At 33.1% G+C, this 17957-nt stretch overlaps 1 protein-coding gene across 1 annotated transcript in view; it reads right to left on the bottom strand.

Moving 5' to 3' along the window:
• Positions 1 to 17725, bottom strand: part of LOC123711397 (myelin transcription factor 1-like protein) — a 149530-nt gene extending 131805 nt beyond the window's left edge. Inside the window, exons 1-2 of the mRNA XM_045663968.1 lie at positions 17468 to 17725; positions 12244 to 12349 (exon numbers count right to left, since the gene is read on the bottom strand). Of these exons, the coding sequence (XP_045519924.1) occupies positions 12244 to 12349; positions 17468 to 17478 (117 nt within the window). The 5' untranslated portion in view covers positions 17479 to 17725. The remainder of the gene's footprint in view (positions 1 to 12243; positions 12350 to 17467) is intronic.
• Positions 17726 to 17957: the final 232 nt, after the last annotated feature.

Raw genomic sequence — 17957 nt, 5'->3', positions numbered from 1 at the left:
CCAGTACTTTTGTTGAAGGTTGTATGTCTAAAAAGGTGTCCAGAAGGGAAAACTAGAAAGATTAGGGAATGTGGTTTATATAATATTATTACTACTATTTATGTTTAAGCACCCAAAGTCGTGCAGAAAAGACAAACACATACAATAGACACTATTGTTACTTATTCTCATTTCTAATGTTATTTATCTTGTACAAGAAATAAAACTATATCAGGATAAACCGTGGATATGATAAATGAGACATTCATGAGGTGTCACAGGCCAGCCGTGCGGGGATTACACGTGTCATTACCACCATAATACGACAAAGCAGGGGGCCTTTTAGACCTGTCAACATGACAATACTGAATTATTGATCGAAATATATGTAAACAAAGGAAGTATTGAACGTTTACTGTAGATTGCGGACGAAGACGCTACACACAGCTCAAATATCTTGTGTGGTGTACTGTCATAGGGACAAGAATCAAATAATGTCATAAATAATTAATTTCCAGCGTTACACTGTCTCAGGGACCAAATTTTTAAATTTGTTTTAATTTTATATTTATTGTTTTAATTGTTATTATTTTCAATTTTATGTTGTTTTCATTTGGTGACATTCATCACTTGTCGTGGTTAATTAATATGTACTCCACTTTGGCGGTTCATCTTCGATCTGTATATCTTGAGACATGACCTGCCCATTTCAGTTGTAAGGCGGGGCCTTAAATCTTGACCTGATCTGGTTGGAAAGGCCGTCCAGTAAGAGAAATGTGGGAAGACCTCAAAAGCAATACGCTGACACAATCAAAATGAATGAAGAAACAAATAGATCCAAATGGATAGTTTAGGAGGAGGCCTTTACTGAAAAGGGATTCATACTACATTACACGAAACAAATTACAATAACTAACCCAGACTAAGTATATAATAACATAACTAAAACCTTTTATATATTTTTTTTTGTTTACAGTAAAGTGGTCTTATTATATATGAGTATTTCATGAAGACATCTACTGTTAAACTAGGTATAAGATAAACTATGAAATATTCTATAACTGTTAAAATTACGGTATGTACAACAAGCCTCATTCTAGAATTACCATTTGATGTCTCAATTTACTTAACAAATGGAAGGAAAATTACGGAGTACGTCAAATAGATGTCAATTACGTCAACAACAAAGATTCAACGCGCTCTGACAAGACAGATGCTAATCAGTCAACCCTTTAGGTCGACAAATCGGAAATTAGAGTCGCATGAGCGCTCGCGGGTTAGCCTCTACTTACTACTCAGGGTTGCCGACATCACCATTACGATATACTTTTGCTTTTCAGCTGTCAGTATCCTCAATATGTCTTAAATACTAATCTTGGTTGAATCATCGTCCCTTAATGTTAGAAACGTATTACTACTACAACTATGCGTTGTTTGAAAATGAATAAATTAGGGATTAGTTTGTAGTTAATAACTTTATTTTTTATAAATCTTTAGACAACCCTAGACCGGGTCTTTTTCGACCTCGCTAACTTGAAATAACCCCGTCCCGATCTCTGAATATTTAACAGGGTACAAGTGACGCTTCACATGGCTACTTGTCACGACAGTGATGTTTAGTATGGATGTGTGAATGATTATTTTTTAACATTAAACAATAGTTTATTTCTGTATGGTTACCATATTTTTTAACTACGGACTTTATAAAACAGAATATCAAGTCACGTTAAATTATGTAGTTTTGTTAAAATTTCACCGAAAAACACCTAATCTAGTGTACCAACTGCAAAAATAATAAACATTGTACACTTTTAAAATAATACCTTCCAAATTGTATTGCAGAATATAAATCAGTGGCACTGCAAATTTTTAGGTCTGGGCCTCAGATGTATGTTGATGTATGATCATCTATTAGGCAATAGCCTTCTTAACCTGACACACGCCGTCGACATTTTGAGTCTAAGGCAAGCCGGTTTAATTTCGAATGTTAAAAGCGCACATAGAAAGAAAGTCTTCTAGTGCACAGCCGGGCATCGAACCAACTACCTAAGGAATGAGAGTCGCACGTTAAAGCCTCTGGGCCAACACTGCTCTCTTCTATTGCAGAATAATAATTAATTTAGAGGGCTGCTTTTAATTTTCAATTCATAATTTTTACAACCGGTCTATAGAATTTTATTTTAATTAATTGCGTGGATAATTTTGTCCACCAAACGCTAAGCAATAAATAGTGGGAACTCTGGTAAATTGACCCGTGACTTTGAAATATCAGTTCTCAAACGGCTGTTCGCAAGTTCGTCTTACGTCGATTACGAACTTCTCTTTGATCGTGTTACCTGCAGTTCGGAGGGATCTTTGTTATTTGATACTATTCATGTAAGTCAAGAGTAAAAACTTAGTTTTAAAAAAGCTTAATACAACTAAGTTTTCATATGCAGCCTTTTTATTATCTATTTGGATTTTTTTATTTTTAATTATTTATTTACATTATCACCCCTTTCCTCGAAGGGATAGGCAGAGGCCACGGATCTCCACTTTCTACGGGCCTGACATACCTCTCTCGCTTCATCAACCTTATACTAAATATCGAATACGTAGTTACTGAAGTACGAGAGACCTGATCGGAAAATAATTTCTTGCTCCTGTTATATAACATTGGCTTCTCTCATTCAACTGTATTTTATAAAACATTTTTTTTTAAATGTACATTTCTGTACTAATACTTTAAGCTGAAGAGTTGATTTGTATTTTTGTTTAAATGCTTATCACAGAAACTAATACCAATAGAAACGAAGCATGAGAGATGTTGCGAAAACGGGAAAAACGTTTTCTTTTTGAGAGCTTCCATACGCTACGTACACAAAAACTTATGACACATATGGTTCCTCTTTAAACCATCAAATAAAAAATTGTCGATGCTTGAAAACTTTCTTTTAAGGCTAAATCGCCAGAGCTTGTTATTTGGTAATTAAATTTGTTCTAAATAATTAATTATGTAGGAATCTGTTTTTTTAATTACGATATTATCATCATAAAAATGTCATTCGTTATTCATCACAGGTTAATACTTAAACTAAAATGACTATAACATCATTTTCAACTACCAATTTTGAAGACAGCAACAAAATAATAGTCGAATACCGAGCACGCGAGAGAAACCAAGGGCACAGCTAGTCTTTTTGTAGTTACAAACTTAAAGTGAGATAAGTCAAAATCTAATACATTTTTGGCGTACGGGAGTCTGCTTGAATGTTACCCTTAATGTAAACACAAGTGAAGACGGTTGTTGTCGCTAGTAATAAATAATTAAGGCCGGACCCAAACCACACATTCCTGGCCAGATGACGGCGACATCTTAAAATATGGCCACCCTTTCTTCAGCTGACTTCTTCCCCTCCCACACAAGGTTCATTATAATTAATAAATGACTTTCGTCCTTAAACCATCGTCTCATATACGTATATGTAAACACTACCTTTTCACTGCTGTTGCGGGTTTCTTATACTTGAGAAATGATAATTGGGAACACTGCAAAAGAAGATGTTCACGATTGCCTAGCCTTAATATTTGTCTGAACGATGACTATTCAAAGACAACAAAACGTGGAGTGCTTAAATAATATAAACGACAAGTTCATAATTCTCGTATTAATCGGCAAATGACATAATTTACTTAGAGCCCGATCGATACACAACAATCTCGAATACGCGGATCGGAGAGCCATCTCAAAGCAATAAAATTACAGATCAAAACTCCATCGACCCCGTGGCCTTTATTCAAAGCCACCGAGGCGCGCTATCAAAGAACCTCTTCTTAGGAGTTAGCGTCTTAGGGACTGCAACTTTGGCAAGGGTTACGATGCGGGTCGGGTTTTTGAATGTAAATAGTGCGTGGGTCTCGCATGAATTTCATTTAAGTAATTAATGGAAATGGTGCGTTTGGCCGGTTTCTGTGATCTTATCAGGTATTTTGTCTTAATTGCTGCAACGTAATTAAGTTATAGTAACTATATATTAAATATAATAATATGAAAAGCAAAGTAAATCCTAATAACATATCTCATTTTACTTCAAGGCTCAAACAGACGAAATATGCCCAGCGGCCCGCAAGTCACTCTGTCTACCGTCGCTGATCGTACAAAAGTACATTTAAAGGTCGCTCACAAACGAAAAGGATTAGCCCTTATCATGGTGCACGTAAAGCGGTGATACTTATATGAGTGCCCCTTTTATTGCATTATACGGGGAAGGGTTGATCCCTTGGCGTCTTAGGAATACAGGAAGAATTTATAAATAAGTTAAGAGAACCCGCCTTATTCTTCGTCTCGGCGTCGTTTGTTTTATCATATTTAAATTATTGTAGTCAGATGTGGAACGTGTACCTAATTGCTGTACTTTGTTAAGATAATGTACCTTTGGCGCGACTCCACTTTTGTTTTCTTGTTTTCGGCTGTTATAAATTCAAGGAAGGACGTCGCTGGAACGCCCAACTTTCTTGCACTGTTTTTGTACAAAAGCTCTTTTGGAGGCACGTTGTTTTGCACTGATTTGGAGTCATTTGTAACTCAAAAATATTTTTTTTACTTCATCTTATTCTTATGATTGGATTTTCCATCTTTGTTAACTAATGCGGATTTTGAAGTTAACGAAAAAAACATGAAAGTTCTGAAGGCGATTCTCATGTGTCTTTTGACTTTATTAAGATACAAATAAAATTGTTAGCGTAAACCATGATAGAACAACACTTTTGAGCGTATGTCGCACCAATATTTAGGAATAGAATATTTCTTGATGAATAGGTATCCACTAATAAGTGAGGAGAGCAAACAATTAGAATCATTTGTCGCAGGCACACCAGCCATTGATCAAAGAGATTTAATTTAAACGCTCCACGTTTCCGTAGAGCCGCGAGTTAGTTAAGAAAACAATGACTTATTCATATTATAACAATATTTTCAACCATAAATCACATTTAAGTGTTATTTCATTTCCTACGAACCCTCGCATGCAGCACACGCATCGAACGAATAAGTAATTGAAATTTGAACCAACTTTTGATTTTGGGAAAATGTTTTCGCCCGTTCCTTGAGAATTATAATGGATCCAATCCTTTTCGGGATCTTAAATTATTACGCGTTATACCCGTCATACTCTGTACTAATAAAATGCCGCGCGTAAAATTATTTCAATATGTAACAGCGTGTTATTTTAATTATGATCATGTTACTAAAATTCTATGAAAACATCTTATACATAATTTTGCTTTTAATGTGAAAACGAAAATATTATTTATTAATTTTAATGAAGCTATTTAAAATGTTTTTGCGATTTGATCCGTACGAATACTTAACTGAATGTAGCAATGTGTTAATTCTATCTGCTGCAATAGGTGATACATATCTCGAGTCAACCGTCTTCACTCATAATCCTCAAAATCCGGCGATGATCCGTCTATTAAGTATTCATCTCGCGACATTAGTGTCTGCCGTTATTAAAACCACCTGTAAAGCCTTCGTATATTGCGAGTTGTCGACGCTCCACACGTTCAGGGCCGTGGGGGCGTCCCTTCCGCCCTCCTGACTTTTGTCTCAAATCTCAGCGCACGTCTTGGACATCGGGGACACATCTTACAGAATTAATAATAAGCCAAGAAGCCGGGTGCGGTTTGGGCCGCGATGTGCCGAAATTCTGAACCCTCATTATGGGTCTTCTGCACTCACCGCGTACTTCAAACTTTCGGCGTTTGCGCTCGTATTCGCCCATTGTTTATCGCTAACGTCTTTCTGTAATTATCGAATTAAGATGCTGCTATCGCTTCTTTGAAATAGTACACGTTTCGTTTTGTTGGATTTCGAAATCACAAATTGCAGTTTTGTTTAAAATGTAAATCTACATACACTATTTTTTTTTTAATTGAGTCATAATTATTCAGCTAGAGTGGTGTTTAAGAGTAGGCGAACGTATATCTACGAAGTAATTTTAAAACCATTAATGATGTGCAATCTTATTTCTCTATAGTAGCCAAGAACTTGCTACGAAATACAAAGTTGTTCTGAAATATATTAGTAAGATCAAATTTAATTCTATAATGGAATAGATTGTGTCAAGATTTGGCACAAACTATGACATCTTATTTCAATGTTAACAAGTATCGAAGTGTTCGCATTTGGGAAAGGGTAGACAATGTCTTGTCCGCCTCGGGACATAGTTGAAGAGGAGATGTCATCAAAACGCCAGATGACATTTGTTTCTTGTTATGATCACTGTTCACAACGGATTATGTAAGACCTTAGAAATTGCCTTTTGTGTAATACACAGCTTAACAAAGACTCCGTTTGAGAAAACTTTATTTCGCGAATCTACTTATGTGTGTGATTCAATAACGAATAAAATAGCTTCATTTCAATAAATTATATTGAAATATGTAACTTATGGATTTATAATTTGTATAATATATCGTTAAGGCTATTTAATTAAAGAATAATACCCAATTCTTTTTAATACCAAAACTCCCTGTTACGAGAAAAATAAATTCAAATTTTCAGGTCCTTATAACTATATGTTAATCTTTTATAATTGATGCTTTTTGGAAATTCCATCTCACAGCTCGTCCTTCTAAGGCAATTCGTTTAGGATCTCCGCCATTAAGTTGTGGAATAGGCTTCCCGACTCCATTCGATTGGATAACTCTCTCTCTCTCTCTAACATCTTTTAAAATTCTTTTGCATAAACATTTTTCAACTCAATTCTGCTCAATCTTGACTGTTGTAATTCTTGTATTTCTTATTATGTATCCGTAATATTAAACTATTTATAAACTATTTTATTGTATTATTGTAGATTCAGGTTGGTAATTAACGGGTAATTCTATATTTTTGTATAAGATTGGGTTATGCACTTCTTGCATTAACCTTCATATTTCTTTTTTTAGTTTCTTCCTTACTAGGGTTGCTTGGAAGAGATCACTTTTTAGCGATATGGCCGCTCGTTCATCCCTTATAATTATAATGGTTTTTTTTCTTTAAATGTAACGAAGTGTAAATAAATTAAGAACTTAACATTAACAAATGCTTAAACTAAAAATAGGCAATAATCTTACACATTCGTTGAAGGTTGTTATTTAACGATATATTATTATTATAGTATTTAGTGTGAACTGTTCTAAGATAGATTCCTTGTCTTAGGTTCAAAAGCTCGTTAGACGTGCGGTGGAGGGTCACGTTTCACCGAAACCTCAAGACAAAATGTTACACCCAACTTTATAACATTACAAATTACAATTTTATATTTGCTTAAAATGACCCTTGACGTAAAAGATTTCTTTGTAAAATTATATCATATCTTAATATTGTTTCTTAGGTATTACTGACCTCTTTAAATCCGTTATAATTATTTTATAATGTATAGTAATGTGTTAATACAATTAATTTTGGTATTGATATACATATACTATGACATACGATGCGGCACAAAGTCCTCTTTGATATGATCTTGTTTAAGTGAGAGTGGTAAAACTCTTGGCAAATACTTTAACGGAACAGAATTGAACTTACAACAAATTTCCCAACGAAATCTCACCACTAAACAAAGTCCTATTATAGGCAATCACCGATGCCGTGCAGGCTTTTACGTCGAAGTGCGCTTTGGGGAACAATAAAGCAGTAAAGTGGTGTATCGTGAGTTATTGGGACACGTTATATCATTGTAATTGTCTAGTTTTCTTAATTCTATCGCATTTGTACGCTCATAGCATTCGTGTAGTGTTTTGTGAGATTGGTTTATTGTATATTGGATAAATGGTGAAATAAAATTATATCATCACTATTAATATGCCAAATTTAATTATTAAACACGTAAAAATAAAATTTTCTTTAAAAAATTAATGAGAGTAAAACATCCTTCGTGTGTAGTTAAAATATCTTGCAACCCACCTACAACATAATATGTATAACAAATGTAATATCTTACATTTCATAAATTATGTAATTAGAGTATATTGGCACTTTCTTCAATAATACGTTACCTTCAAAAACCCAAGAGTATGATCATACCTACAGTTTGAGTGAAAATTTATTTGGATAAGGAATTTCAATTAAGGCATACAAATATACGCGTGTTAGTAAATAACAATTAGTTGTGATAATTTCAATTCTGTACGTTCGTTTGGTCAGTAAATTACCAAGGCGAAAGGTCCGCTTGTCGAAAAGAAATATTACCGCTTCGGTTTAAGTCTTTAGGGCGACGTCATTATATCGATAAGATGTAATCGCAGTTATAATTACACAGATTTTCAGTATATATAAAACGTTATTTCCTTAAAATATAACATATTATCATCGGGTATGAAATTATAATTACATTTATGAATACATTTATCATTTATCCCTTTATAAATCAGCAAAATGTACAAAAACAATATGTTAATTTTCAAATGGACCACCAAGAAACCTTGAAAAATATTTTATATTACTTAAAAATAATTGTTTGTGCTTGTCACTTACTAAACTATTAATATTATAAATCAGGGAATTTCAGCATTATCGAACAGTAAACAACATCACTATGTTTGGTGTGTGTAAGTGTTGAACAAATCGGTGTGTAAGAGACCGGACCACCCGTTGAGTGCTTAATCACTTAACACTTAGCGGATTAACTAGAAATTTATTGCCACAAAATTTTCCTTTCCTCGATTTTTCCTCCCCTTAATACTAGATTACGGTTAACTCATTCTTTATGTTTTAATTATACATTATTTTCTACTTTTAGTTAAAGGTATTCGTTAAAATATTAATTAGTAGAAAACACAGTAAAATCTTAAATATATATTAAAAATCGTTATTCAGACTAACAATACTTAATTGAACATAATAATAATAAAATTATAAAACTACATTTTTAGAGAGACAGCCTATATTTGAATACGAATTATCGGTATTAACGGGGTAAGTTTGATTAAAAATGAACTAAGTAATCATAATTACTAGCACGAAGATAGCGTTCGCTTAATTTAATTTATAATGTTCCTTCAAAAAATTATCTTATTAGTACATAAGTTGTAATTTTTGTCGTAATATCGGTAGACAGAAATAATACAACAAAACTTTAAGCTATATACAAAAATTGAGAAACAAAATGTATTTTGGGATATAATTACTAAATTTGATTACTAAATATTTTATTAAGTGAGGTATTATAACGTAGCAGTTATTTTCTCCTCGCATACACTAAGGACATGTAAAACCCAAACATTTTACCCCAAAGCAAAGTAGAATGTATGAATGTAGACAAAACGAGGTCTGGACAAGGGGTTTGCTCAACAGGGCATCAGCAATCCGTGAAAAGAAACCCTTTTCTGACTATTCAGTAAATAATTGTGTGGATAACCCATTCCTATATGGGTAACTGAATTTATAGATTTATAACTTATCTTCTTTACACACATTTAGGCTAGATTTTGGCAAGTTTTACATTTAGGTGAATGTTAAATGGTAGCCCAGTACCCTATGCGTCCTTTAATAAGTCGTAAATGAACCTGGTAATACATTTCGTAGTTTAGTGGGTCTGTTCGCGTTTCTTTAGAAAAGTATAGTTATTTGTTTACAAAAAAATAATGACTATGACTAAAAATATTGATTCCCTGGCAAAACAGAAATAACCAATTAGTAGTATTTTTTTAATGTGCAGTATAAGTACATTTTTAGAATATCCACAAGTTTATGTATCGGTCCCTTAATGGTAGGTCAATAATATGTTAGCAGCAGGTCATTGCAGGATCAAAGCAATCGTCCGACAAATAAATAGTAGATTTCGCTTTGTAAATAAATACTAAAAGGCCAATACGAATAGTTTCAGGAAGAATGCGATAAAGGGGACCATTGCTATGACTAACCAACGTTAGCAAAACTGATTTTGTGAATAAAGGGGTTCATTTGATGGCGTTTTTTTAAGTCCTACTTTTACACAGAATACACATTTATATACTTTGGTACTTCTAAGTATTATGATTTTGAGGACTAACTAACATTATGTGTTCTCTTTAAAAGGATATTAATATAAAATATACCGTGTAAGAGCTACGAGACATAAGCACTGCTGCGTAACGTAATAATGATGTGTAGCACAAATAATTACACAACAATTTATTTCAACAATAACAATATATTAAAACTTAGTAAAATATGTAAGTTTGCGCCTGCTACTACCGGTGACCCCAGAGCTGGTGCTTTCCTGGTGAAATGCTATGCGTTAAAGGTACACTGCCACAGGGGCCAAACATTTTAAAATTATTTTATTTTTCACACAGAGACTCCTTTGTTTGAAAATTAAAATAACTAGCGATATATGAACTTTGTCACAACCTATTTGTCTTGAATAATTTTTTTTTATTATTATTAAGCACTTAACAAAATTTGTAAAAATCAGTATCTATTACGGTCATATAGTATTGTTTCATCGGTACATTTTATGAACTACATTATTATTATTCGGATTTACAATATATATATTTTATTATTTATTTTACTTTATTACTAACTTTACGTTTAAAGAAATTGTGTTTTCGGTCATTTGTATTACCAGTATATGTGTAATTGTTTGTAATAATATACTTAATAAAATAGGATCGTTGATTCAATTGTGTTCAACGCCATCTTTGTAAGAATTTGAGAACTACAAATTACAGCGCCCTCTCGGAGAATATGTAAGAAGGGAGATAGCCCTGGTTATTTCGATGTACAACGGTTGGAATAAATGTTCTCATTAAATTAAATTTTAACAATGGAAAGTTTAATGGTTATATTATATTTTTCATTTATCTATATGATTATTTATATGTCAACAGAACATTTGATAAATGATTATTATGTGAAATACCCAAAAACAAGAACATTTAAATACTGTATTTTAGGAAATAGTTTTTCGTTCGGTGCGGTTCTAGTGGCGCTGCTCGACACTGAGAGGATGAGTAAATCACATAATGGAGAATCGACGAGTCACAACCTCATATATTTGTAATATGTAAAAATTTAATTAAAACACGTTCGAATCTTTCCGCTAATTTGATATTATAACGCAAACTTTTTCGAAGTTAAAGAAATGTTTTAACTTAAAAGTTTCAAATTAATATATCAGAAAATATTACTGAATTAATCTTAAACAAAATTAGTTTTTTGCATATTTATAAAATAAAAATGAAGAATAGGAATATATTTAACACTCCAGGCACCATACGTTAGATGTATGTGGGACTCAACTCATGCACTCTGCTCAGTGCACAAAACATCTATTTTTGGGTTTAAGTATCAATATGACTCCGGTTTGTCAAAGTCGTACCTGGACGTAAAGGAGTTATAAATCAGGATAAGTCGAGACTTAGCGATTTCCTCACGACATTTGCACTCACTGTACGATTGTTAATTAACTACAACATAATGTCTGAATGAAAATGCACAACAAATTAAATTTCTCAGAAGCGCCTCATCTTCAGATTACAGTCGGTTCCACGAAAAGCAGCTCAGGTTACGTTTGAGTATATTAATAATGCACAAGTATTTGTAGGAACTTCATACTAGTACTTCTTGTAGCAGGATCTTACTATTAGTGGAAACTTACTATTATTATAAATAATGAACACGTCCGCTACGTTATTTATTTCGACTTAAATAATTATAAATTATAGATAATCTGTCTACATGGACTTCGTGTATTATGGAAAGAATTTTCGTCTTCCAAAAGAACCTGTATATTTAATCCACGGTAAAATACGCTGAAAAGTTTCCCAACACTCTAACTACTGGTAAAATAAGGCCAGTTTGGTAGTTAAGATGCGTATTAGTTATATATTCTGATACTGTAGATATCTAGAGAATAAATATTTGGGGTAAACTGTTAAATTGTCGAGACAATGGAACGAGGTTTGAGACAAAGACTAATGCAACAATGAGCTTTGTACTACTAACAGTAATTATAACTTACAAGCTGCTCAGCTTATGGCTGGACATTTTTTTGTATATTCCTTAGATACCCAAATAACATTGTTCCTCTTTATTATGTTCATGATATTTTTGAATTAAATATAAAACGAATGTATTAGAAAATAAACATTTCGCTCAGTAAATAAATTGAACATTAAAATATAATTCTTATTAACTCGTATGTAATTTCCGGGAAACCCTTAGAGTAGGAAAGTAATCTCGTTTCAATTAAATTAATGATTTAGTTAGAGTACAATAAATAGTTATTTGTAGAGTTATTTATTATTACTTACCTTGGCGCTGGGCGTGGGCGGGTTGGGTCCAGGAGAGCTGCGGGCGGCGTTTGGTAGCTGTAGCAGGTGGCGTATCGAGTAGCCTTGCCGCCCGGTGCGTGACATACTGACAAATACAAAATCATATGACTATATTACTATCATATTATTATAGCCTTATTTAAACTGGTTTAACTTAAGTTCTATCTTTCTGTCAAATTGTGTTTACGCTGTGATGAAAAGAGAGAGTTATTTTTTTGTATTAAACAGTGCAAATAGACAAGTTTATAGGAATGAGGCGGTAAGATTTAATTTTTACTTAAATATAAACGGTGTTATAGTTATGTGTGTGTGTCTGGTTTGATTTGGCGGAAATTATGGCGAAACAAAGCGAGGTATGTTAAATCTGCTTATAGTATTTAACCACTCGTTTCGTGGCCCCAATAATCTACGCGCTGTTTCATTAAAACTTGTTGTTTACTTCAGCGTCCAAATTCGATGTTTTAAAGTAACTTTGCTCACTAAATTACGCGCGAAAAAAATTATTAATTATTATTTATCGTATTATAAGTTTATTGAAATACCTGATAACTAATACCACCAATTGGACATACACATTTTAGAGATTTCTATATAAAGTGTAACACAATAATAATAAAGTATGAAAATAATTTGCAAAAACCTATCACGGCATCATAAACAAAAGGATTACATATATAAATAATATACCCCGAGTATGTATTGTTTTTCAGTGTAAAGACACGACAAAGCGAATCAATAGATTGTACGAATGATTGTTCCAATGACGGAGGAGTGTGAAAATTAAAAAAAAAAAGCTTGCTAATGGGCCTTACATTGAATGTTTCCTTCTAGGAATACACTAAACAAAACAATATAATTTAAACAGGCAAACACAGAATGCTTTACATTAAAAACAGAATTCTAACAAACTACAAATGTGTTATCTAAAAAGCGATAGATTATTAAGATATTTTATAATATCATAAAATTTATAGCTTTCATCGAGATGAAAATTTGAAAGTTAAGATTGTAAGTGAAGGGGTCGTAGGTATGTTGCTTTACCATTTTTACTGCTTTACCACGAAAGCAAATACATATCCTCAGTTCTATATTAAAACACAAAATGATATCTTAACAATAACTCAGCCATTTTATTGAAAATCAATTAGAATTTTCTAACAGGTAAATAAAATAACAACGCAATTTCACTCGAGAGAGCATCAACATTCCCGGGGGCTTCGAAATATGTTAAAAAGATCAGAAAGTCGTCCGAATAACAAAGAAAATTAATAAATCAATGCCACTTGTCCAAAATATCGCCAACTCCTCCTCCTTTATCCTCTATAAATACTATCAGAGTTATGAGTTATTGAATATATCTTGAATCGATCGAGAATTATTGTGTAAGCTTAGTCTTGTTATTGAGACACGACGATGTTCCAAGTTTTCAAGTCTTTATTACTGCTGAGCTATGTTACCCTAGTAACAGACTCTGGGGATCCTTGTTACATTCTCAGCAGTAAAATCTTTCTTTGCAGTTACTAATAATTCAAACTTGCTCATACGGTGACAGAAAACATCGTAGGTTTATAAACGTTGTTTGCCTATGCCTAAGACGGGGTGTAGAGACACAGAAAAGGTTTGATCAATTGACAATTTCATTGATATTCCAAATTTTTGAAGCAATGTTTTTTATATAGTATAGTATATTTATGAAGCTTTTATACAGATTTTTTTAAATTTCTTCTTTCTTATTTTTTTAGAAATAAGAATTGTTGGGTTTGGGTTTGTATTAGTTGGTTTATCATCGGAGGCGAAGTATATTTATTCATTGCTTCGTCTATTGTCATCACGACGCACACTCGTTGTGAATAATATTATAGAATCGTTTAAACATACATTAAGAATTATACACGTTTGTTATTTATTTTTGTTCTTCTCGTCTAAACTAAATAGTTCCAGACTAAATGCACAATCTGGTATGTCTGATAAGCTAGGTAAGTAGTGTGCATGTGTATTTTTAGATCTACTTTAGACGCAGATAAACATTTATAACTAGATATAATACTATGTAAGATGTTCTCAGAGCGTCCATTAACTTCTCTTTGACCCAACATAGTAGGTACTTCTCGACCCTATTTCGACGGAACGAAACTTATTTCCTATTCATGAATCGCGTCCAATAAAATTGAAGTCTGTTTATAGAGCTTTGTATTGAGTTAAGATTACTTTACACGAGGGCTTTTTACAATACAAAACGAATTTGTAGCGATCTATTTTTTCATAAATATTTGCATACGCTATCTGAACTGAGTAGGTTAAGAAACTGCACAAACTTTGAAAATAAAAGTTTGAGATAAGTTTGTATGTCTATCATCGTCGACTTATTACTTCATTTACAACATATTTAAATATATGCACCTCAAATTACATACAGGTAACTAATGCTGCCCGATAGTCGTAAATATATGGGAAATAAAAAACTTAACTTTAACTACATTGTCAGATTAAACTAATACTAATATACGTAGAGACAAGACACGATTCGTAGGCGAGCTACGCGCTTGCTACGAAAGGATGACACAAGCTGTGCTTGGGATGCTTAGGATGCTTCGCGGTAAGCCACGGGCCAAAAATGTATCAACAAGAGTTAGCGATACTTTGAGTTACGATTAGCGTCTATAGGCCGCACCAAGTGAAATAATAACAATTAGTACATATTTTCATGTATATGTATATTATAATATATATATATATCAGTGAATACGTTTGGTAAACAACCGAAGGACAACGCACAAGAATTTGAAAGTCAATTTCAGGTGAATATTTAATTGAAGTTATCTAGCATTAATATTGTATAAGGATTTATTAATATAGTGTATAGAACCTTATAAACAATACTTCTCCAAGGGTCATTTATTGTTCATAATAGGTAAAAGAAAACTAGCAAATATAAAGACAGTCTCAACCATTTCATACAAATAGCTTTACCCGAAATTATGCTTTACCAACACGACGTAAAGTTGAAAATTTAATAGAATAACTTATGTAGATAAGACTTTATTCGTCTGTCACATTACATGTTATGCAGAATCTAGTGAATTCAGGGCGACCGTGTAGTATAAAGATTACCTTCGCATTCAGAATTAATTCAATATGGGTTTGTATTAGGTTTTTATTCCCTACGAGTATGAATAGTCGAGTCATATTTAGTTTACGCGTTTTCATATATTTGTGTATTACTCGTAGGTTAATTATTTTAGTACTAAAAGTGATGAAAGCTGAATTAATATAAAAAATAAATTAGTGGCCCTAAAACCTTTTCAGGTCTGGCCCTCAGATTTTTGTATCTGTCTCATGATCATTTGTGTCTAATGGGCAAGTAGGTGATCAGCCTCCTGTGCCTGACACACGCCGTCGACTTTATGGGTCTAAGGCAAGCCTGTTTCCTAAAGACGTTTGAGCGAATGTTAAATGTGCACAGACCGGGATCGAACCTTACGGTTGAGAGTCGCACGCTATAGCCACCAACAGTGCTCTTTATTGAATTAATATATAGTAATATTCAGTATAAAACTTAAAACTTCAGTATAATACACATTGTGTTTATAATGTTAGTTCTCTAATGATTTCCAAAAACTTACAAATGCCTTCGCAGTACTTTAAGCATTAATCCAGATTTAATGTAAAAGTTGTAAAATTCTCCATTAAAGGAAAATTTAGCGGAGAGAAGAGGTCGGAATTATTAATCCTATCTCAAAGAAAGTTGAGCTCTGCCATCGAGATTTATTAAAATACTCTTCAGTTACGAAGTTTTCTTAAGATGAATTTATTGAAACCACTATTATGTTTTTTCTATTATTCTCTAACTTGTTCACTCGATGACTTGTTTGTTAGTAACAGAATTGCGTTCTTTCATTTTGTAGTAAATACAGTTTTTCCAGACGAATTGATAATTTAATTCTTGTTGCAAAACCTTTAATGAAAACACAAAACATTTGCAGTTATCGCTCATCTAGACTTACAGTTATTATTCGTAGACAGAGTCCCATCGATTCATACATTTATTAACACAGCTGCAGGCAGCGCCATTTTGAAGTGCTTATTTCCATTATAACATTGTACTAACTACACTGAAATGTTCTACAAAAGTTCCCGTTTTGCTTCGCGAAGTCCACAACTTTCAACTTACCAAAGTACACTAACTCCCCTATTGGTATTACGCGAAAACAACATTTATTACAAGCGCGCACAGATTGAATTAGCCCGTGGCGGTATTCCGCTTACAACTTTGTTCAAATACGCCGAGTTGAAGTTATCTGAAAAGTTATTTAACAAAGTTTCATAGCTTTCTTGAGTGTTATGCGAGTTTGTACTTATAACAGTTCGGATTGGGTTAATTATTGTTTGAAGGACGAAGTTAACTTAGGTCATTCGGTATCTAAGCATGTTTTGCGTTATCCCATCGAGAGCCGTGACTGTAGAAAGATTTTCCTGCTCTACAATGGACTGAGACTTGAACCGGTTACAGGAATGACTTCTTTACAGCTTCAATAAACAGATTTTTAATTAAGTGACATTCATATGAATGAATTTCTTTCTTAAGAATAATTCGCATGACAACTACAACGCTACCGTTACTGATTCGCTTAGTAAAGATATACAGTACCTAAGTGTCGGTAATAAGATTACATTATGCCGCAGATTTACCTCTTACCGGGCTAGTAGACTTACATTAATACGAGAGAAGTATCATTACATAAGATATCACACCGAACAGACAAGGTCACGTCCTCTTAAATATTATTTTAAAGCAGTCTCCACGGAGGTTTGTATTCGCTGCTTACGCTTTCTTTGATCAATTCGCTGAAAACTAAATACAGAATAACAATTTCCTCGAACTGAGTGGCTTTTTGCGATGGAAGGTATTTTGGTTTATTAATATCTGAATATTTTAATAAGTAGCGTTTGTAAATTGTGTATCGATTTATTATTCTGTTAATTTAGAATTTCTGGTATAAAGTGAAATGCTTTCAAAGAAACTCTCAAATGCTTATAAAATATCATTAATATTAAAGTAGTTTCATCGGAACTCTACAGTCCTGCTTGTTTGTAGTCTCCGCTTAGCTATGGTAACTACTTGCAACATACATAAAAACTTTTTATGAACACAACTTTTTTAAAAGTGATTATACTACAATAAAGTGAATTAAAAGAGTAATACCTGTCACTCATCTCTGTATCTGTGCCATAAGTATGCTCCTTTAGAGTTTTCAGCGTTCCTGCCGCTTGGAGAAGTAAACACAAATCATAAGAGCATCATCCGGGAAACGTCACAAGTGATACACTTCAAAACAATACATCAAATTATTGAAAACACTCGTTTTTAACGTACACACGGCAACAACAATAAAAAAACACTAGTTCTCAGTCAAAGAAACGAATTTCCTCTCTTAGTATAACCTTAAAACATCTAACTGACACTCCGCGGCCCACAGGAATTAATAAAAAGTTTCTTTATAAAACAAGTGGGTTGTGAGCATGTTCCAAAATGGCGGAACTTTGCGTTAACTTCGGAACGTAGAGCGAAGTGAAGTTGAGGGATGCGCGGAACACTCCGGCCGCAGCTCTTCTGCGCAGGTATCACTAACTTTTCTCATAACAATCCACATGAAAAAAACTTGCTAACAGTTAGTTTGTGTGGTGAAAACTTT

Source organism: Pieris brassicae, chromosome 6 (assembly GCF_905147105.1).
Source record: "Pieris brassicae chromosome 6, ilPieBrab1.1, whole genome shotgun sequence".
Taxonomy (NCBI): domain Eukaryota; kingdom Metazoa; phylum Arthropoda; class Insecta; order Lepidoptera; family Pieridae; genus Pieris; species Pieris brassicae.
This window is presented reverse-complemented; position numbering and strand designations above follow the sequence as displayed.